The sequence below is a fragment of the Punctularia strigosozonata genome (assembly GCF_000264995.1).
Source record: "Punctularia strigosozonata HHB-11173 SS5 unplaced genomic scaffold PUNSTscaffold_11, whole genome shotgun sequence".
NCBI lineage: Eukaryota > Fungi > Basidiomycota > Agaricomycetes > Corticiales > Punctulariaceae > Punctularia > Punctularia strigosozonata.
The window spans coordinates 283,604-298,818 of record NW_006767443.1 but is presented as its reverse complement, the minus strand read 5'-3'; the positions used below and the strand labels follow the sequence as shown (position 1 = coordinate 298,818).

The 15,215-nt window shown below is 56.0% G+C and overlaps 4 protein-coding genes across 4 annotated transcripts; 2 read left to right on the top strand and 2 right to left on the bottom strand.

Annotated features, from left to right (window-relative positions):
• Positions 1–255: 255 nt before the first annotated feature.
• Positions 256–3,001, bottom strand: PUNSTDRAFT_54333 (FAD/NAD(P)-binding domain-containing protein). The gene is made up of 4 exons (XM_007386446.1): positions 2,695–3,001; positions 682–2,637; positions 410–613; positions 256–344 (listed from the first exon to the last, which is right to left on the bottom strand). The coding sequence occupies exon 2, from the start codon at positions 2,627–2,629 to the stop codon at positions 1,121–1,123; it is 1,509 nt and encodes a 502-aa protein (XP_007386508.1). The 5' UTR covers positions 2,630–2,637; positions 2,695–3,001; the 3' UTR covers positions 256–344; positions 410–613; positions 682–1,120.
• A 3,065-nt stretch (positions 3,002–6,066) lies between these two features.
• On the top strand, positions 6,067–8,230 carry PUNSTDRAFT_106199 (MFS general substrate transporter; the record flags this gene model as incomplete). The annotated part of the gene is made up of 6 exons (XM_007386445.1): positions 6,067–6,260; positions 6,316–6,539; positions 6,584–6,979; positions 7,030–7,282; positions 7,337–7,459; positions 7,515–8,230. 6 exons carry the CDS (start codon positions 6,067–6,069, stop codon positions 8,071–8,073), a joined length of 1,749 nt encoding a protein of 582 aa, XP_007386507.1. The 3' UTR covers positions 8,074–8,230.
• A 1,430-nt stretch (positions 8,231–9,660) lies between these two features.
• PUNSTDRAFT_136832 (methionine sulfoxide reductase B) lies at positions 9,661–10,273 on the bottom strand (the record flags this gene model as incomplete). Its single annotated transcript, XM_007386444.1, has 4 exons — positions 9,661–9,734; positions 9,793–9,918; positions 9,979–10,138; positions 10,196–10,273. The coding sequence occupies 4 exons, from the start codon at positions 10,271–10,273 to the stop codon at positions 9,661–9,663; spliced, it is 438 nt and encodes a 145-aa protein (XP_007386506.1).
• Positions 10,274–10,618: 345 nt separating this feature from the next.
• PUNSTDRAFT_145410 (mitochondria import inner membrane translocase TIM44 subunit) lies at positions 10,619–14,399 on the top strand. Its single transcript, XM_007386443.1, has 6 exons — positions 10,619–10,992; positions 11,045–11,176; positions 11,230–11,814; positions 11,870–12,187; positions 12,247–13,962; positions 14,035–14,399. Exons 1-5 carry the CDS (start codon positions 10,672–10,674, stop codon positions 12,277–12,279), a joined length of 1,389 nt encoding a protein of 462 aa, XP_007386505.1. The 5' UTR covers positions 10,619–10,671; the 3' UTR covers positions 12,280–13,962; positions 14,035–14,399.
• Positions 14,400–15,215: the final 816 nt, after the last annotated feature.

Genomic DNA, 15,215 nt, shown 5'->3' with positions numbered 1-15,215 from the left:
GAATGGGAGAACGTCACTGACTCGACTTGGGTTCCACTCTTATCAATGCCTCGCGCCTCCTGCCTCGACTCCTCGTCGGGTCGCCCGATCAGAAGTTGCCACGCGTTACGATCACACAGCAGGTCGTCGGCCTCCCCCGCGGTGGCACACTCCCATGTTCCCAATCCGGGATCTTTCTCCGTCGCGATATGTCCTGGGTCTCCCGATTTGTCTCGCTGGGTCGCGAGGCTGATACGTCGATGATCGGGGCCAGAGATTGTCGACATCAGGACCTTGAACGTTTCAAATGTTCCAAATGGGTTCTCGGTATCTGTGGAGCCTCGCGCCAATCGTGTAATTCCATGGTGAGTTAGAAATGGTTGGTAAGATCCTGGTTCGGCAAGGGGAACTCATATCCGGTCCTGGCCAGAGCGGGCTGTCACCGTGGGCACAATCTCGACGTATCTCCAATATCATGGTAGACGGCCCGCAGGGAGGCAACTTCCTCGCCCAAATTTGTTGTAGCCTTGGCGATGCCAAACGCGATGTCATCGGTCAATTATCATCAACAGACTCGCCGTTCTCCTCAAGCCGTTCTCCTCAAGGGAAGAATGCGTTCGGCGAGCGGCTCGGGGTGAGTCATGCCTCTCGTTCTTGCTGAAAGTCGTGCTACGGATATCTGACATACCTTCGATCGTAAAGCAGTAGATTGCGGAAACGGACGTCGCATTCAGACAGTCCTATTATGCTGACAGTCTGACGGGTGGTTATATTGCAGGGAGTCATTCATTAATCGCCGGCAACTTGAACATGGATCCTTGATCATGATCACTACTTAGCCGCATCAGCCATCTCTCTCGCAGAACAACTCACGCAACAACGGCGTTCCGGCGAGCGTATCGGAGAGACCGAGGATGCCCTCTGGCCAGCGCCCGCGATGGCAATGTCGACGACGGCATGTGTAGATTAACAGTAATTCAATGTGAGGCGGGACATCGCAGCCTCGTCATATTACAGTTGTATTATATATTGAAAACGAACAAGCAACTCTGAAATGAGGATGGCTTTCAATGGCTCCTTAACGTCCGTGGCAATCCCTTTGAACCAGCAGCCGCCCCCCATCACCACACCTGCGCTTCCTTCACCGATTCGGAACAGGCTTGCACTCCGTCCACGGCCGCTGCGCGTACAACATCCTCCCGCCGTGGTAGCTTCCCTGGATCGCCATGCCGGCGTACGCCCGCATTTCCTCCTCGTACTTGCCCACCCTGGCACGGACCGCTTCCTCGGACGGCCGGCTTCCCGTGCTGAAGAGCTCCGTGAAGACCTTGAGGAGGTTGGCGGCGTCGCTCAAGGCAGTGTTGGCGCCTGACCCACCGGTGGGGCTCATCGGGTGGACGGCGTCGCCGAGGAAGGTGACGTAGGGCGAGGGATCCCAGGGCGTCATGGTGTAACCTTCGGTACCGGGGCCGCGGATGGCGCCGGAGGGGGCGATGGTCGTTGAGGGAGCCGGCGCGGGAGAAGAGGAAGCAGGAGGCGGAACGGGCACGGCGCTGGTAATACGGAGGATGCTCGCACCGCCCGGGAGCTGCAGCTCGACGAGAGGCCGGAAGGACGGATGCCAGTCCGCGGTGATCCGCAGTGAAAGGTCCCGGACCTCGTCGGGGGAGAGGCGGAATAGCTCGGCGTCGAGCGCGTCTGGGTCGTACGCGCCCGGGTTGTAGGAGGGGAGATGCTTGTGCACGTTGAGAGCGCGCGAGCCGAGGACCCAGTAAATGTAGTCCGGGACGGGGTCGAGTTGCGCCTGTTGTTGCGCGGCAACTTGAGCCTCGGAGCGCGAGAAGCGGACCATGTCCATAAAGAGCGTCACAGGCGCGTCTGCTGGGTCGTCAACGGCGGGGAGGGGTGGCAGGGCCATGCCCGGACCTGGGACAGCGGCGGGTTTGGTGGATATAACCGTCATCCGCTCCGTGGCTTCGGGCGGCACGCGGGAGGTGAGCTCGGGCGAGAAGAGCGTCTTGCCGTAGATGAAGCGGCCGTCGGTATCGACGAGGCCGGGAATGTCGGCGGGGAGGGCGGTGGCGCGCACTGCGGAGCGCACACCATCCGCGCCAACGAGGAAGGTGCCGCTTGCGGTCGTGCCGTCAGCGAAGTGAGCGGTGACGGGCGTGGGCGAGGAGGGGTCAAGGGTGTATTTCACGAAGGTCTTCCCGAAGCGAATTTGGTCAACGAGGCCGTGCATGAGCACCTGGCGTAGGCGCGTGCGGTCGACGTTGTAGACCTGCTGCAGGCTTCTTTGTGCGTCTGGCGCAGGGGCGGGGGCTTGTCCAGGGCGCGGCGGAGGCCCGCCGAAGCCTTCGCGCCTGGCAGCGATCTCGCCCGTCTTCGCGTTGAAGTTGGTCCCGCCCAGCTTGATCTCCGGGCAGGTGTCCATGAAGAGCTGGAGGACGTCTGTGGGCAGGGTAGCGTGAAGTGCTCCAGAGCCATCGGGGTTGAGCCGAATGCGATAACCTTGCGGGCGGAAGGCCGCGGAGCTGTCGCGCTCGAAAAGGGTGAAGGGGATCCCGGCAGCTTTGAGGCCTTGGGCGAGAGCAAGGCCGCCGAGGCCAGCGCCTGCAATGAGGATGTGTGGCTGAGATTCAGTGGCCATCGGTAGAGCTGGGGGAGACGTGAGTTTAACTTGGGTTGGCGAGAGACAGGGGGTTTGGCACGTACCTGGTGCTATGTCGAACCAAGCGTGACTGGAGAGGGTTTGCCTCGTCGTCGAGGATCACAAAGGGTTTATATAAGCATATGGCGCGTGCTGCATGCTGTCCTCCGAACTGAGATGATCTGGGTCCTGGACGTTGGCTGGCTGCGACCCGACGCGAACCATCCTGCAGTCACCCCAGGCGTTCTAAGATGATGACTGCCGTTGCCGAGGACGTCGACAGTCATCGGCGGCGCTGTGCTCGACGTATCTCCTGTGCATGGCCGCCGACGGTTGAGACTGCGTGCCATGATGATGACCGATTTGCACGGCGAGGATTGGCTGGAAGGAGGAGACGGCATCGCCACTTCCTGACTTCTTGATGATCGTCTGGCCTATCCTCCGAGCTCGTTCCCGTCGAGTAACAAGTCTCCGGCGCTGTGTGACTGCGATCCACGCCGCAGGCGTTCTCGGATGGATACTCGGGTGTTAGGACTGCAATGCGAGGATACCAGCATCGATTACATGTTCAGCAATCGTTGTGTCCCAAACTCTTGGTCGAACCGCAATATCATCCGCGTCATTGTTCGAACTTGGACGGTTAATGCACAATGCATGGGGATGTATACGATGCGGTACGCTCTACACGCTTTGATAATATGCGCTGAAAGCCTACGTGTGGAATGCAGACCCCTGGCGTGTTCGATTTGAAGTGAATCTCAGTTGTGGCTAGCAAGTGAGCTCGCCGGGACGCATGATTTCATCCCGTTCCACAAGGGAGCGGGCGCTGTCAATCAACCACAAGAAGTGCATATATCCACTCATCGCGCAATATCAGCCCTCTGACTGACACGTATACTTTCCGTAGGGTGTCGATGGCATGTAGCGCACACGCTCGTGGTCGAAGGATACACGTAGCCTAGGAGTTCATGGACCCGACTCATAACGTTCTACAAGCTTGAAATAGGATGTGTGTGGATGTCCGGCACGAGCAGGTGAGTTACCAAGGAGCACGCCATTTAGCTTTTCTGACGTTATCGATCCTCCGCGCGTCCCTGAAAACGGGCTAGTCGTCTCCCAGTCGGTCCTTTCAGGCGTTCAATCGATACACAACTCGGTCCGAGTGCATACAACCTGTACAGAACCAAACAGCGCTCAACTGTGGCGGGAACTCCGCGTCCGCTATGCTCATACTAGGGCACCCCGGGTCACCCCGCCCTACGCTTTCATCCTCCTCCTCGAATCCAAGGAGGTCTTTGTTCCCAAGATGTTGACGCGAATCGCCTTCGGGAATCTTCGTGCTTCCTACTTCATGCACGTCCGCGAGAGCGCTCAATTCGTAGGGGACGCATCTTGTACGCAGGACCGGGGGTCAACCCAATGGCATTCATCACGCCTACGGCCGTGCCTATATGCTTGATTGGGCTGGGGATAGCAGCTAGTCTCGACCGTCCGATCCTCTTTTCCCGTCGCGGTACCGATATCGGCAACTTGGCTTAACCTTCCGATTTCGCCCTAAAACCAAGCTACACTGTCCCCCATTGTCAGGCAAGGCGGGTTCCAACAGCTGCACCGGCACGATCCCAACTAAGAGCTGCGCTCTGCGGCTCGCATCAAAGAACTCTTTCATCCGGGATGGCGGAACCAAGTCAAGGACAGTCAGCCCAACAGGACTACGAGGAAACCTCGTCCCAGCATCGATGACATGTCGCCGATTCCGGAGACAAAGCGAGTCGCCTACGATATGTCCATCGTGGACCGTTGCGGCCGCTGCCGGCGGCCGGCAAAAGTATACAAAGTCGAAGCACGAGCAAGCCGCGTGAAGGCCATATCGGGTTGGCAAGGCTCAGTAGATGGGAGATTCCAGGAATAGGGACGTACGGCTTCTGTCTCTGTAAAACGGGCCTCCTGAGTGTAGCGATGAAGAACACCAGCTCGTCGCGAGAACGCCCGCCGCGTACAAAGTTCTCTCGCATACACATTTCGTGGCTCAATGAACCTGGCGCAATGGGGCTTGTATCAGTCTTCGATTCCGGTGCAATGGGGCACATGCCCACGGGGTTCGGGGTTCGGGGAGATGTCGCGAGCAAATCCACTGGATTCTGGGATGTACCACCACACTCCTCGCTCGGCATGTCGATCACAGGCGCATGGTGACAGCGACTGCTCTGTCATGTGCCACGACCGGGCGCGACAACTTTGGAGTACGCACCGAAACTTTACTCAGCCTTGCCGAACGCCTAGAAGCTGGTTCATGTTTCTTTCGCGCCACGCCTCATCACGGATCTTCGCTTCCTGATCCGCTAGCCCATATGAAGAAGAGACCATCTCGGACTCCACCAATGCATACATTTCGGCACTGGTTGCATTGGACGAATATTGACACGTTCGTAGTTCTTTCTCATGAACGGCTCCTTGCGTGTCCAGTTCATGCTCCAAAAAGTACTGCGATGCGCAGTGCGCCCCTGGATCAATCGGACCGGCCATGGTATTTTTCGGGAGTGCTTGATACCCTCAGCAATCCAATGCTGCCACCGAATAACCTTGTGATATACGAAACAAGCTCCAGCTGACGGGCAGGGCATGCACACCAAGGTAGCTCGCCACAACCTATCCTCTGGCGGCGCCTTCCCCGCCGCATCCGCCGTCCTTCGATCTCCGAGGCACCGATCGCCATTACCTTCGGCGTTGGCCTGAAGGCGCAACGACCGTTACTTTGCCATTCACAGTGAATACGGGCAGGTTCATTCATCACCTACGGTGCTGCGTTCAACTTTCTTGCATTACCAACACCATTGCGGTAAACAAGAGCTATGATAAACCCGGTAGGTATCTGAACAATTCCGCGACGCGGCGCGCGGTTAATCGTTTTTTTCGTGTTTCAGGCTGGGAGGAGCTTATATGCCAGAGCGGCGCGTCAGGCATAGCCCCATGGATGCCCCTGTGATCTAATCAGATTACGCATCGGACTTTTTATCTGATAAGGATCCTAAAGCCTTGTTCTATCAGATAATCGCTTCCCTTTCCAACGCGGTCCAATGGCGAAGCTCCCTAGAGCCCTCACTCATCAAAAGCCATTCGCTCGGGCTCCGAAAAAAGCAACTGGTGGCGTTCCTGGCGCTTCTTAAACCCTATACCACCTCCAGGCCCCGAACTCGCGGTTCGAGGCATCGCCAAGCCATATGCAAGCCGCGTTCCGACGCGGTACTCAAGAGGAGCAATGAGATCCGGAACGTGGTGCAGTCCGCTCATCGGAGATGGCGCGAATACTCCACTGCCAAGTATCTTCGTTTTTCCTCGGGTCGCTCCAGGGACAACACAAAACGAATAAAAGGTCGCTTCCGAGGTGCTTCGCTTTGTGAACGAACCCTTCGTCCCCACTTTTCCCGCTCTCTGTCATGTCTAGTCAATTTCACGACGAGAACAAGGACCCAAAAGTCTACGACCGCTCTGATGACGAGAAGTCCATCGTCAACGAGAAGGACGCGGAGGCCCAGTCCGTCGTCAGCGAGGAAGCTCAGGATGGCCTCAAAAAGGTCGAGGCGATTACGGCCGTATGGAGCAACAACGCGATCATAACCGCGTATGGCTGGTAAGTCCTGTCCACTGACGCCCTTGGTCGTTCTTGACCTGACCGTTGGCCTCAGTATTTTCCTCGTCTACTTCGTCAACTCTCTGCAACAGCAGACGAACAACAATCTTACGGCATACGTGACGAGTTCGTTCGCATCTCATCCTCTGGTCGCTACAACTTCCATCGTGTCGTCCATCGTCGGAGGTGTCACTCGGCTTCCCATCGCCAAGATGCTCGACGTGTGGGGTCGCGCGGAAGGCTTCCTTGTGATGACCGTGATCGCTACCATCGGCAGGTGTCTACATGTACGACACGCGGTATATACTAATGATGCGCCACAGGTCTGATTATGATGGCGGCCTGCAAGAACGTAGAGACTTACGCGGCTGCTCAAGTCTTCTACTGGGTCGGCATGAACGGCATGAACGGCGTCCTCGATATCTTCATCGCCGACACGTCCAAACTCAAGAATCGAGGTCTCATGTGGGGATTTGCTTCGACTCCGTACATCGCTACCACGTTTGCTGGACCGGCCATCGCGCAGAGGTTTCTGGATCACAGTTCCTGGCAGTGGTCATTTGGCGCGTTCTCTATCATCACGCCGGCCATCGCGATGCCCATCGCCAGTCTCCTTCTGTGGCACCAGCGCAAGGCCATCAAGCTCGGTATCTTGAAGCGCGAACAAACGAAGAGAACCCTGACCGAATCGATCAAGCACTTCTGTATCGAGTGGGATGGTAAGTGCGACATAACAGATCCTGATAATGTGATCTGATTGCTATCGTAGTCTTCGGCATGATTCTCATTTGCGCCGGGTGGTCGCTCTTCCTACTACCCTTCAGTCTCGCAACCTCCCAGGCGAACAAGTGGCAGAGCGGCAACATCATCGCTATGATTGTCGTCGGTGGCCTCTGCATCATTGCGTTCGCCATCTATGAGAGGTATTGGTCCCCGAAGTCGTTCATACCTTTCGATCTCCTCAAGGACAGGACGGTCGCTGGGGCCTGCCTCCTTGCAGGTATACTCTTTTTCGGCTTCTAGTGCGTACATATTCCCGTATCAACACCGTCAGCTCTGACATCGCGTTCTCACAGCTGTTGGGATGGCTACTTCTATTCCTACCTTCAAGTTGTTTGGGGCCTTAGCGTCAAGGATGCCGGCTATGTGAGCAACACGTACAGCATCGGCTCCTGCTTCTGGTCCGTTGTCGTCGGATAGTGAGTATCCTCTTCGATGCCTGCGCAGGGGTACATGTATTAACCTCCATCACAGCGTTATCCGCCGTACCGGCCGTTTCAAGCACATTGCGCTTGCGGCGGTTCCGCTCAACATCTTGGGTGCCGGTCTGATGATCCACTTCCGTCAGCCAGACGTGCGCATTGGCTATGTCGTCATGTGCCAAATCTTCATTGCCTTCGCAGGCGGAACGCTCGTGATATGCGAGGAGATCGCCGTCATGGCCGCGGACTCTGCTAGTCACAGCACGTATGCCGTATCCCTCGCACTCCTCACGCTCGCCTCCGACGTCGGTGGTGCAATCGGCTCTTCGGTATCTGGCGCGATCTGGACCAACACATTCCCTAAGGCGCTACGCGACGCTCTTCCCGCTAGCGAAAAGAACCTTACGGATTCTATCTATGCCAGCATCGTCACGCAGCTGTCGTATCCATTCGGCTCACCGGAGCGCGACGCCATCAACCATGCGTATGGTGTTGCCCAAAAGCAGATGTGCATTGCTGCCACTGTCGTCCTTGTTGGTGCAGTTGGTGCCGTCCTCATGTGGCGCGACATTCGTTTGCACGATATCAAGGCAAAAGGGCGAGTCGTCTAATCCGACACCCGCAGTATGATGTCTTTTGGCAACACACCCATTATCGATTAATATTGATTACTTGGAGTCTCTCATATAATGACATAATCAGTTTAACCGTAATGGCGATCACCCAAGTACAATGTAAAAGATGAAGCGTAACGAATGACATAATTACTAGCTCCTTTATGTTTCCGGACGGCCCTCTTGTTGGTCATCCTCCCCTGAGCACGGTGTAGGAATGTCGAGTTGCGTCATCCTCTATGTAAAGAGTAAGATACTACCATCCCCAACGTTTATGGATTACTGACCGTGATCATGAAAGACGTCAAAAGCATATTGGGCAAGTCGCTGGTCGCCTCCCGCTACTATTTTTTCAACGGCCTCTTTGATCATTTTCCATTTGCCCGAATGTTTGGACCGAAGAGTCACTGATCGGCAGTCAGATTCCCGGTCGAAAGGTACGCATGATGAGCAGCTCACCATCGCCTACGATCATTGCTATCAGCTCACAACTGGACCAAATCACGGCGGGATTCTTTGACTGAAGCCATCTATTGATATCGGAGAATATCACGTCCCATGTAACCTTGCAGTGTGTCGTATCTGTGGCTCCCTTCCTGAGTAATGGAGTACATCTGGCCGCACAAACTGACCATGAAGGGCCAACCTCTTCAACCATGATAAAATACTGAGAGTCGGATTGACATCTTGACCCCTGGATTCCGAACTCGAACGTTTGCCCAATATACCGACCACCGTCGCGGGAATGGCACTTGCAGTTTCAACTCCGAGGAAATCTGAGTGTTATGTGTCTCCTCATTGAAGGTTACTCACCGAATCCTGATAGTGCATCTATGATTTCCATCACTATCAAAAGTTGATAATCGTCACCATGTTCGAGTGCATGTCCTAGGTAGTCGCCAAGTTGACTCCAAGGGACCCGTACTCGGGTTGCAGCTAAGAGCCACTATATAAAGCTGGCGCGACCCTTTGTAGCAAAGTCACTCACGAGTATCTGCAATACGACGAATCACGGCAGCGGCGGGTAGCATGAGATCCTCGGAACAAATCATGGCTCCCAGATGCTTATCCATTGACTCCCATGGTCTGTGCACCCTTGCGTAGGCTGTAGAGTGCGAGGTTAGCATCGTGGGCGCAACCCCGGAAGTTTGGGATTCACCGTCGTCAGCGAGTGCTTGTAGGAAGTTGGCTGAGAAAGCGCCGAGCTGCGCATCTTCGCTTCGCGCCAGCTCGTAGAGTCTCCCGGTCAGAAACGACCAATATGTCTCCCCTGCATTCCTTCGTGAGGCTCCAGGTATATATAGATCAGTAACAATTGGCTCTCATAACGGAAGGATCCTCCTACCATATTCACCGAAGATCTTCAACATCTTCAAGTCAATCTCCAGCAGCAGTCGTCCGTAGCCGCTATTTTCTCGCTGGCCAACATTGACGACATCGAACATCAGGTTTAACACCCGCGCCATCGGTATCCCGCCTTCAAAGTACCTTGTGTTTGCCTACTTGCAATACGAGTTGTAATAGAATCCATTCCCAACCGCTAGCGCCACACACGTATCTTACACCCCACTCCTAGACGATCTTTCAAGCCTTTCCCGTTGCCTTGTCTTCCTCATGGAAGTTGAGCGACACAGAGTTAACGCAGTGCCGTTCGTCGGCTATGATGGTGAGCTGTGAGTTCGGTAGAGTAGCCACAGGCTGGTGCGAGATGCTCACTCGGGGTGGGGAAACGCTCGCCCTTGAAGACGTGCCCAAGGTGGCCGCCGCATGCCGTGCACGTAATCTCGATGCGTTGCATGCCAAACGAGCTATCGACGTGCCTGGTCACAGCTCCAGGGATGGCTGTAAATGATATTGACATAAGAGTTGAGCACAGTGTGTTAAGGACGACGCACTACGAACCATCGTAGAACGCAGGCCATCCGCATCCACTGTCGAACTTGGTCGCGCTCTTGTAAAGCGGGGTGCCGCATCCCGCGCAAGTGTATACTCCAGGCTCGTAATGCTTGTTATACTGGCCAGTTCCTGCAATCTCGGTGCCCTTCTGGCGCAGGATGCGAAACTGTAACCCAGATCGCGTCGTCAACATGAATCCTCGCAACGACTCGATAAAGCACACCTGCTCCGGCGATAGGACGGCCTGCCACTCGCTGTCTGACTTGACCTTAGACCCTGGGGCTGGAACATCGGATGACATTCTTCTGATATGAGTATGGGATACGGATGAGACTGCGAGAGAGCGGGTTGCAAGAGAGGCGAACGCTGCAAGAGTTAAAGTAGTGCCAGGCCGAAGCGCGAGGCGATGCAGCATAAATCAGGCTTTGTCACGGAACCGCTGTTGTAGCTCCGGTTGCGCGAGAGATAGATGTAGTACAGAATCCGAAGCAGTAAGTATGCGATGTGAGAATGGCAACAAATGCTGGATATATTATATATCGTCGCCCGCTGAGTGAGCTCTCAGGTGGAGTTGCCCGTGCACGAGCTCCGAGGTCCTCACGTGCCCAAAATATTCGGCCATGGCCTGCACCGCCACCCGTGTCTCCTTCAGCCGCCGCTGGTCGGGAACTCTGCAGCCCGCATAGCAAGTCACTCTCGATGCTGCCCCGTCACCTCCAGAGCGCCGTTCGCACCAATGCTCGGGCACGACTGGCTCTTGCGCAACGATACGCGCTGACTCCCCGGTCAAGGATGCTGTCTCCCTTGTCGGCAGCGCACAGAGCGGCATTCCACTCGTCATCACGTCGGCAGGACGAGTTGCCCAAGTCACCCTTCCAGACGTTCGTCGACGTCCTCAAGGACGAGCTGAAGAAGAATCGTGAACTGCAGGAAAATGTCAAGCAACTGCAGGGAGACGTGGACAAGCTCCAGGACTCGGAGGCGATGAAGCGCGCAAGGGAGATGTACGAACGGGCGAGGGTACGCTTGCCCGAATAGACACCCGGACGGAGGGCTAAATGCGTCATTTTAGTTGACGTCCAGCATCAAGGAGAACCCTCGGCTACGGGCTGCTGCTGAGGAACTCCGGAAGGCTGGTGTAAAGGTTGGAGACGCGGTCGGCGAAGCGTTGAGGTCCATGGAAGAGTCGGAGCTCATGCGCGCGGTAAGCACCATCACGTATACGAAGCATATGTTGTTCAGGTTGCTTCCTGGTAGATTTCTCGAGCGTCGACAGCTGTCTCTTCCACCATCGAAAAGACTACCGAACCGATACGCAACACCGCCGCGTATAAGGTCTTCTCTGACACTATCGTCGATGCTCTTGACGACAGTGGCTCCGCGAAGCACGCAGGGTTCGAGGAGAAGGAAGCTCGCAGAAAGCGGAGACAAATGCGATTGGCGAAGGCTGGCATAGACGCCATCTCCAAGGGCCGGGAACGCGTGAAAGCGAACCCGGAAGCCGGATCCTCCCTCGTCTTGCACAAAGATTCTCCACGGCAAGAAAAATGGCAACGTCTGAAGGAGACGAACCCACTGCTCATCAAACTGGGCGAGCTGAAGCAGCAGTTCGACGAGTCGGAGAACCCGTTCGTGACCAGTGTGCGGGGAATCACGCAGACGATCGGGGGCTGGTTCGAGGAGAACGAGACCGCGCAGGTGATACGGATGATGAAGGCGATGGACTCGACGTGGACTATGGACGTATTCGAGAAGGAGTTGAGGGAGTATATCATCCCGGAAGTGGTGGATGCGTACCTTAGCGCGGATAGAGAGAGCTTGCAGAAGTGGTGTTCTGAGGCAGTGAGTAGCGACTTCCCCGAGCCCAAATATATCCTGGTTCTGAGTCCACCCCCAGACCTACAATGTTCTCTGGGCAACTATGGAACACTACCTCCGTCAAGGGCTCATCTCGGACTCCAAGGTTCTGGATATCCGCCAAGTTGACGTGACGGCTGGCAAACTTCTCGAGTCCGCTACTGCACAAGCGGAACTGGTCCCGGTGTGGGTCGTAACGTTCGCAACGCAGGAAGTGATGACCTTCCGGAATGCGAAGACGGGTGAGATTGTCGTTGGTGCCGAGGACAAGGTGGAACAATGTCATTACGCGGCGGTTATCACGAGGGTGGAGGAAGACATCGAGGATGAGCTGACGGGCGGGTGGAAAGTCATCGAAGTGAGCTTTACCCCGGTTGTCGATCATGTTGCGCTCGAGAAGCTTACACTTTGTATTAGATGGCGCGCAGGTCGGCACGGGCCTACCTTTAAGATATATCGCCGTTCGCGTGAAAGTACACATACAGCGACTAATGCCTCCGGTAGAGGATGGCGGTTCATGCAACATGTTTTCCCACCACCTGCATATCCCCTACTCAATACATAGCTCGAACACCATCATAATGAATTTGGAAAATACCGCATGACCGGAGACGTTTTCTACTTTATAGGGCGTTCTTGACAGCAGGTTGAGAGACCATGTCGGCGTCTTAGTGTCCGCTCACGACAATGTCTGCCTATCTGGCTAATCGTTCCCTATAATATGCTAGCAAATCCGGTATCACGAGATATCCAGCGGTCGTTCCGAGACGTCGATGGGGGCAGCACGGCCACTCAAGACGACAGAGTAATGAACTGTTGCAATCCACGCGCGAGTTGAAGTCAAACGCGTGGCACATGGTTCATGGACGCGCGGGGAATCGCCGGGGAGGTGGATCGCGTCGATCGACGACCGGTGCGTTAGCTTCTCCGCGACTTTCATCATCCCGCACGCATACCGGCGAGTTCGGCCTTCGAGATCGAGTCGGTCGTCGTGCAGGATGAACCAGCTAAGGCCAGCACGCCGCCGGAATATTTCTCTTCTGGTTTGTCCACTAGCCCTACGCCGTTCCACCAAGCATCCGCCCACTAACCCGCCTTCCGCTGTCTACAACCTGCAAACACGATCCCTTCCGCCTTCCGCCCTCTGTGGGCTATAAAGGCCGCGCCGCACTGGACGAAATGCATAAACTTTGTTTAACCTCGATCTTTACCAGCTACCACTTCAAACCAAGCTTATCCAGCTTCCACCATCTCTCCAAACCTCACCATGTCCTACACCAGAAAGTCTATGGTTGTTGGTTTCGTGTTCCCCGTCCGCTCGGCGAAAGCTGATCGTACCTCTGTGACTCTCTCTGCCTCTGTTACCTCTCTGGAACGCTCCGAAATGCCTACGTCTGATTGTTGGAACGACTTCCTCAGCAACAACAAGGGCGGCTCCCAGGTTCAGCTCGTCAGCAACGTCAAGATCTCGAGCCAGGTAGGGGCCGCGATCTTTAAGAAGAAGCATGTCGCGAACCGGTCGTCCGCCTTCATCGTCGACTCGTCCTCTACTTTGTCCGCGGAATGTCTGGCTGCTATCATCGAGGAGTCACCTGCGCTCTCTGAGGAATCCCCTTCCCCGATCTTCGACGAGCTGCCGCACAACGAGGAGGACTCGCCTGCTACCTCCTTCCAGGAATCGCCGTCTTGCGACTCGGCTTCCATCTACTCTGTCGACTCCGCCGTCCGCAACGCCGACCTGAACAACTCTATCCTGGACTCCCTCTTGGAGTCTGTCTCCACCAAGTTCCCCGACCTGACGCCCTTCCCTGCCTTCGACGAGGAGCGTCCCACCTTTGCTGAGGCGCCCCTTTCCATGGTCGACCCCGTCATCGTCCCGGAGGCCGTTCCAACGAACCTGACCGCCCGGTTCGGGCCGCGCTCTGAGCAAGGCCTTCGCAGGGTAGGCAACATCCGCCACGAAGAGGTCCATGACGAGGAAGATTACGTGGTCAACTACGATCAAGACATCGTCCTGGACGCTCGCCCGTCAAAGCTGAAGCGTCACGGCGCTGTTCGTCGCCCCGGCGGCCGCAAGTGCTACCCCATGCGCGAGCTTCTGAACAAGCTTTATCCCATTCGCATGCGCTGGTTCTAGAGATGATGTGCATGGCAGGATCAGGTCAGTAGCTTTTATCGACCTCGTTCCCCGAGCGCGAGGCTTACCTTCGTCTTTCTCCAGAAATGACCATCGCCTGCCCCCCCAATGTTCCAAATGTCTTTTTCAGCACTCCATCGCCTCCATACTTCCAGGCCAGCCCCAGTTTCGCCAGGTCTCATTTCTCTACGGTCCCGGATTCCTCATCTCATCATCGTCTCGGATTTTGGATTTCTCTGGAAAAAGTACACTTCGACGACGGGTCTGCTCAACTTCGGTTTTCAGCGCCACCTCCAGCTTCCCCTGGTCCGCGCTTTTTCCCCTCGCCCTGCCTCCACAGGTCACCGAGAGCGGCTTCTTCTCGCGTCGCTGTTGCGATCGCACCTGGACCTCTCTGGCTCAATAGCCCGACGCGTCCGCCCTTCGGGGCACCTTCTGGCCTCTTGGCCCTCTCTGGCTGTCGACCTCGCTATATACCCTTCGACATGCCCGCGCCTGCCCCCCCGGCCGAGCTTCGCCTCGGCCTTCGCAGGATGCCTCGCCGGGGCCTGGTCCGCCCACTTCATCGGCTCTCGTACGCCCTCAAGGGTTCTCCTCCGGGAGCATCCGCGAGCGCCGTACGCCTTCCACCTCTGGATTTCTCGACGCTCTTCGCGCAGGAAGACGCCTCGACCTCCAGACCTTCGCCTCTGTCTCCCACCTCGTCCCTCGGAGACACGCGACGCACCCGCCTGACCCACGGCTGCCACCCCCGGGCCCCGATACCCCGATACCCCGGCTCCTCTGCCACTCTTCGATGCTTGGAGTCGTCGGGCCCCTTATACCCGCCCTTCATGGGCACTGTTCCCGGCTTGGACGCGATACCCCTTCTGCGCACTCTCGTTCGTTATTGCGACATACACACTCCTTCATGTAGCGGAGTAAGTGACGGCGGGGTACAGAGTGCACGCTGTAACCACGTCTTCACTTGCTCCCCCCCGAGGCGCTTCAGCGTTCTCGGTAACCCACACTCCTTCCATCGTTCCCTCCCAGACCCGCCGTCGATAGTGTACAAATAACCCAAAAAAAAGTTCGGGAAATTTTGGATATTTCTTATGTAGTGATCATACCAAGACGCGGACAAGATTAAACATCGAACATCATATCATTCAATGCCATGTCGACCTCTCTCTGAGTTTCGTTTGCATGGATTGTATGGAGCAAACTTCCAAGTTGAACCCATCGACGTTTGATCCGCTCGGCGGGTTCA

Coding starts and splice junctions, on each gene's coding strand:
- PUNSTDRAFT_54333 (XM_007386446.1), bottom strand. CDS start 2,629: ATGGCCACTGAATCTCAGCCACACATCCTCATTGCAGGCGCTGGCCTC.
- PUNSTDRAFT_145410 (XM_007386443.1), top strand. CDS start 10,672: ATGCTGCCCCGTCACCTCCAGAGCGCCGTTCGCACCAATGCTCGGGCA. Junction 11,177..11,229: donor AGTCGGAGCTCATGCGCGCG/GTAAGCACCATC, acceptor GCTTCCTGGTAG/ATTTCTCGAGCGTCGACAGC. Junction 12,188..12,246: donor GCGGGTGGAAAGTCATCGAA/GTGAGCTTTACC, acceptor ACTTTGTATTAG/ATGGCGCGCAGGTCGGCACG.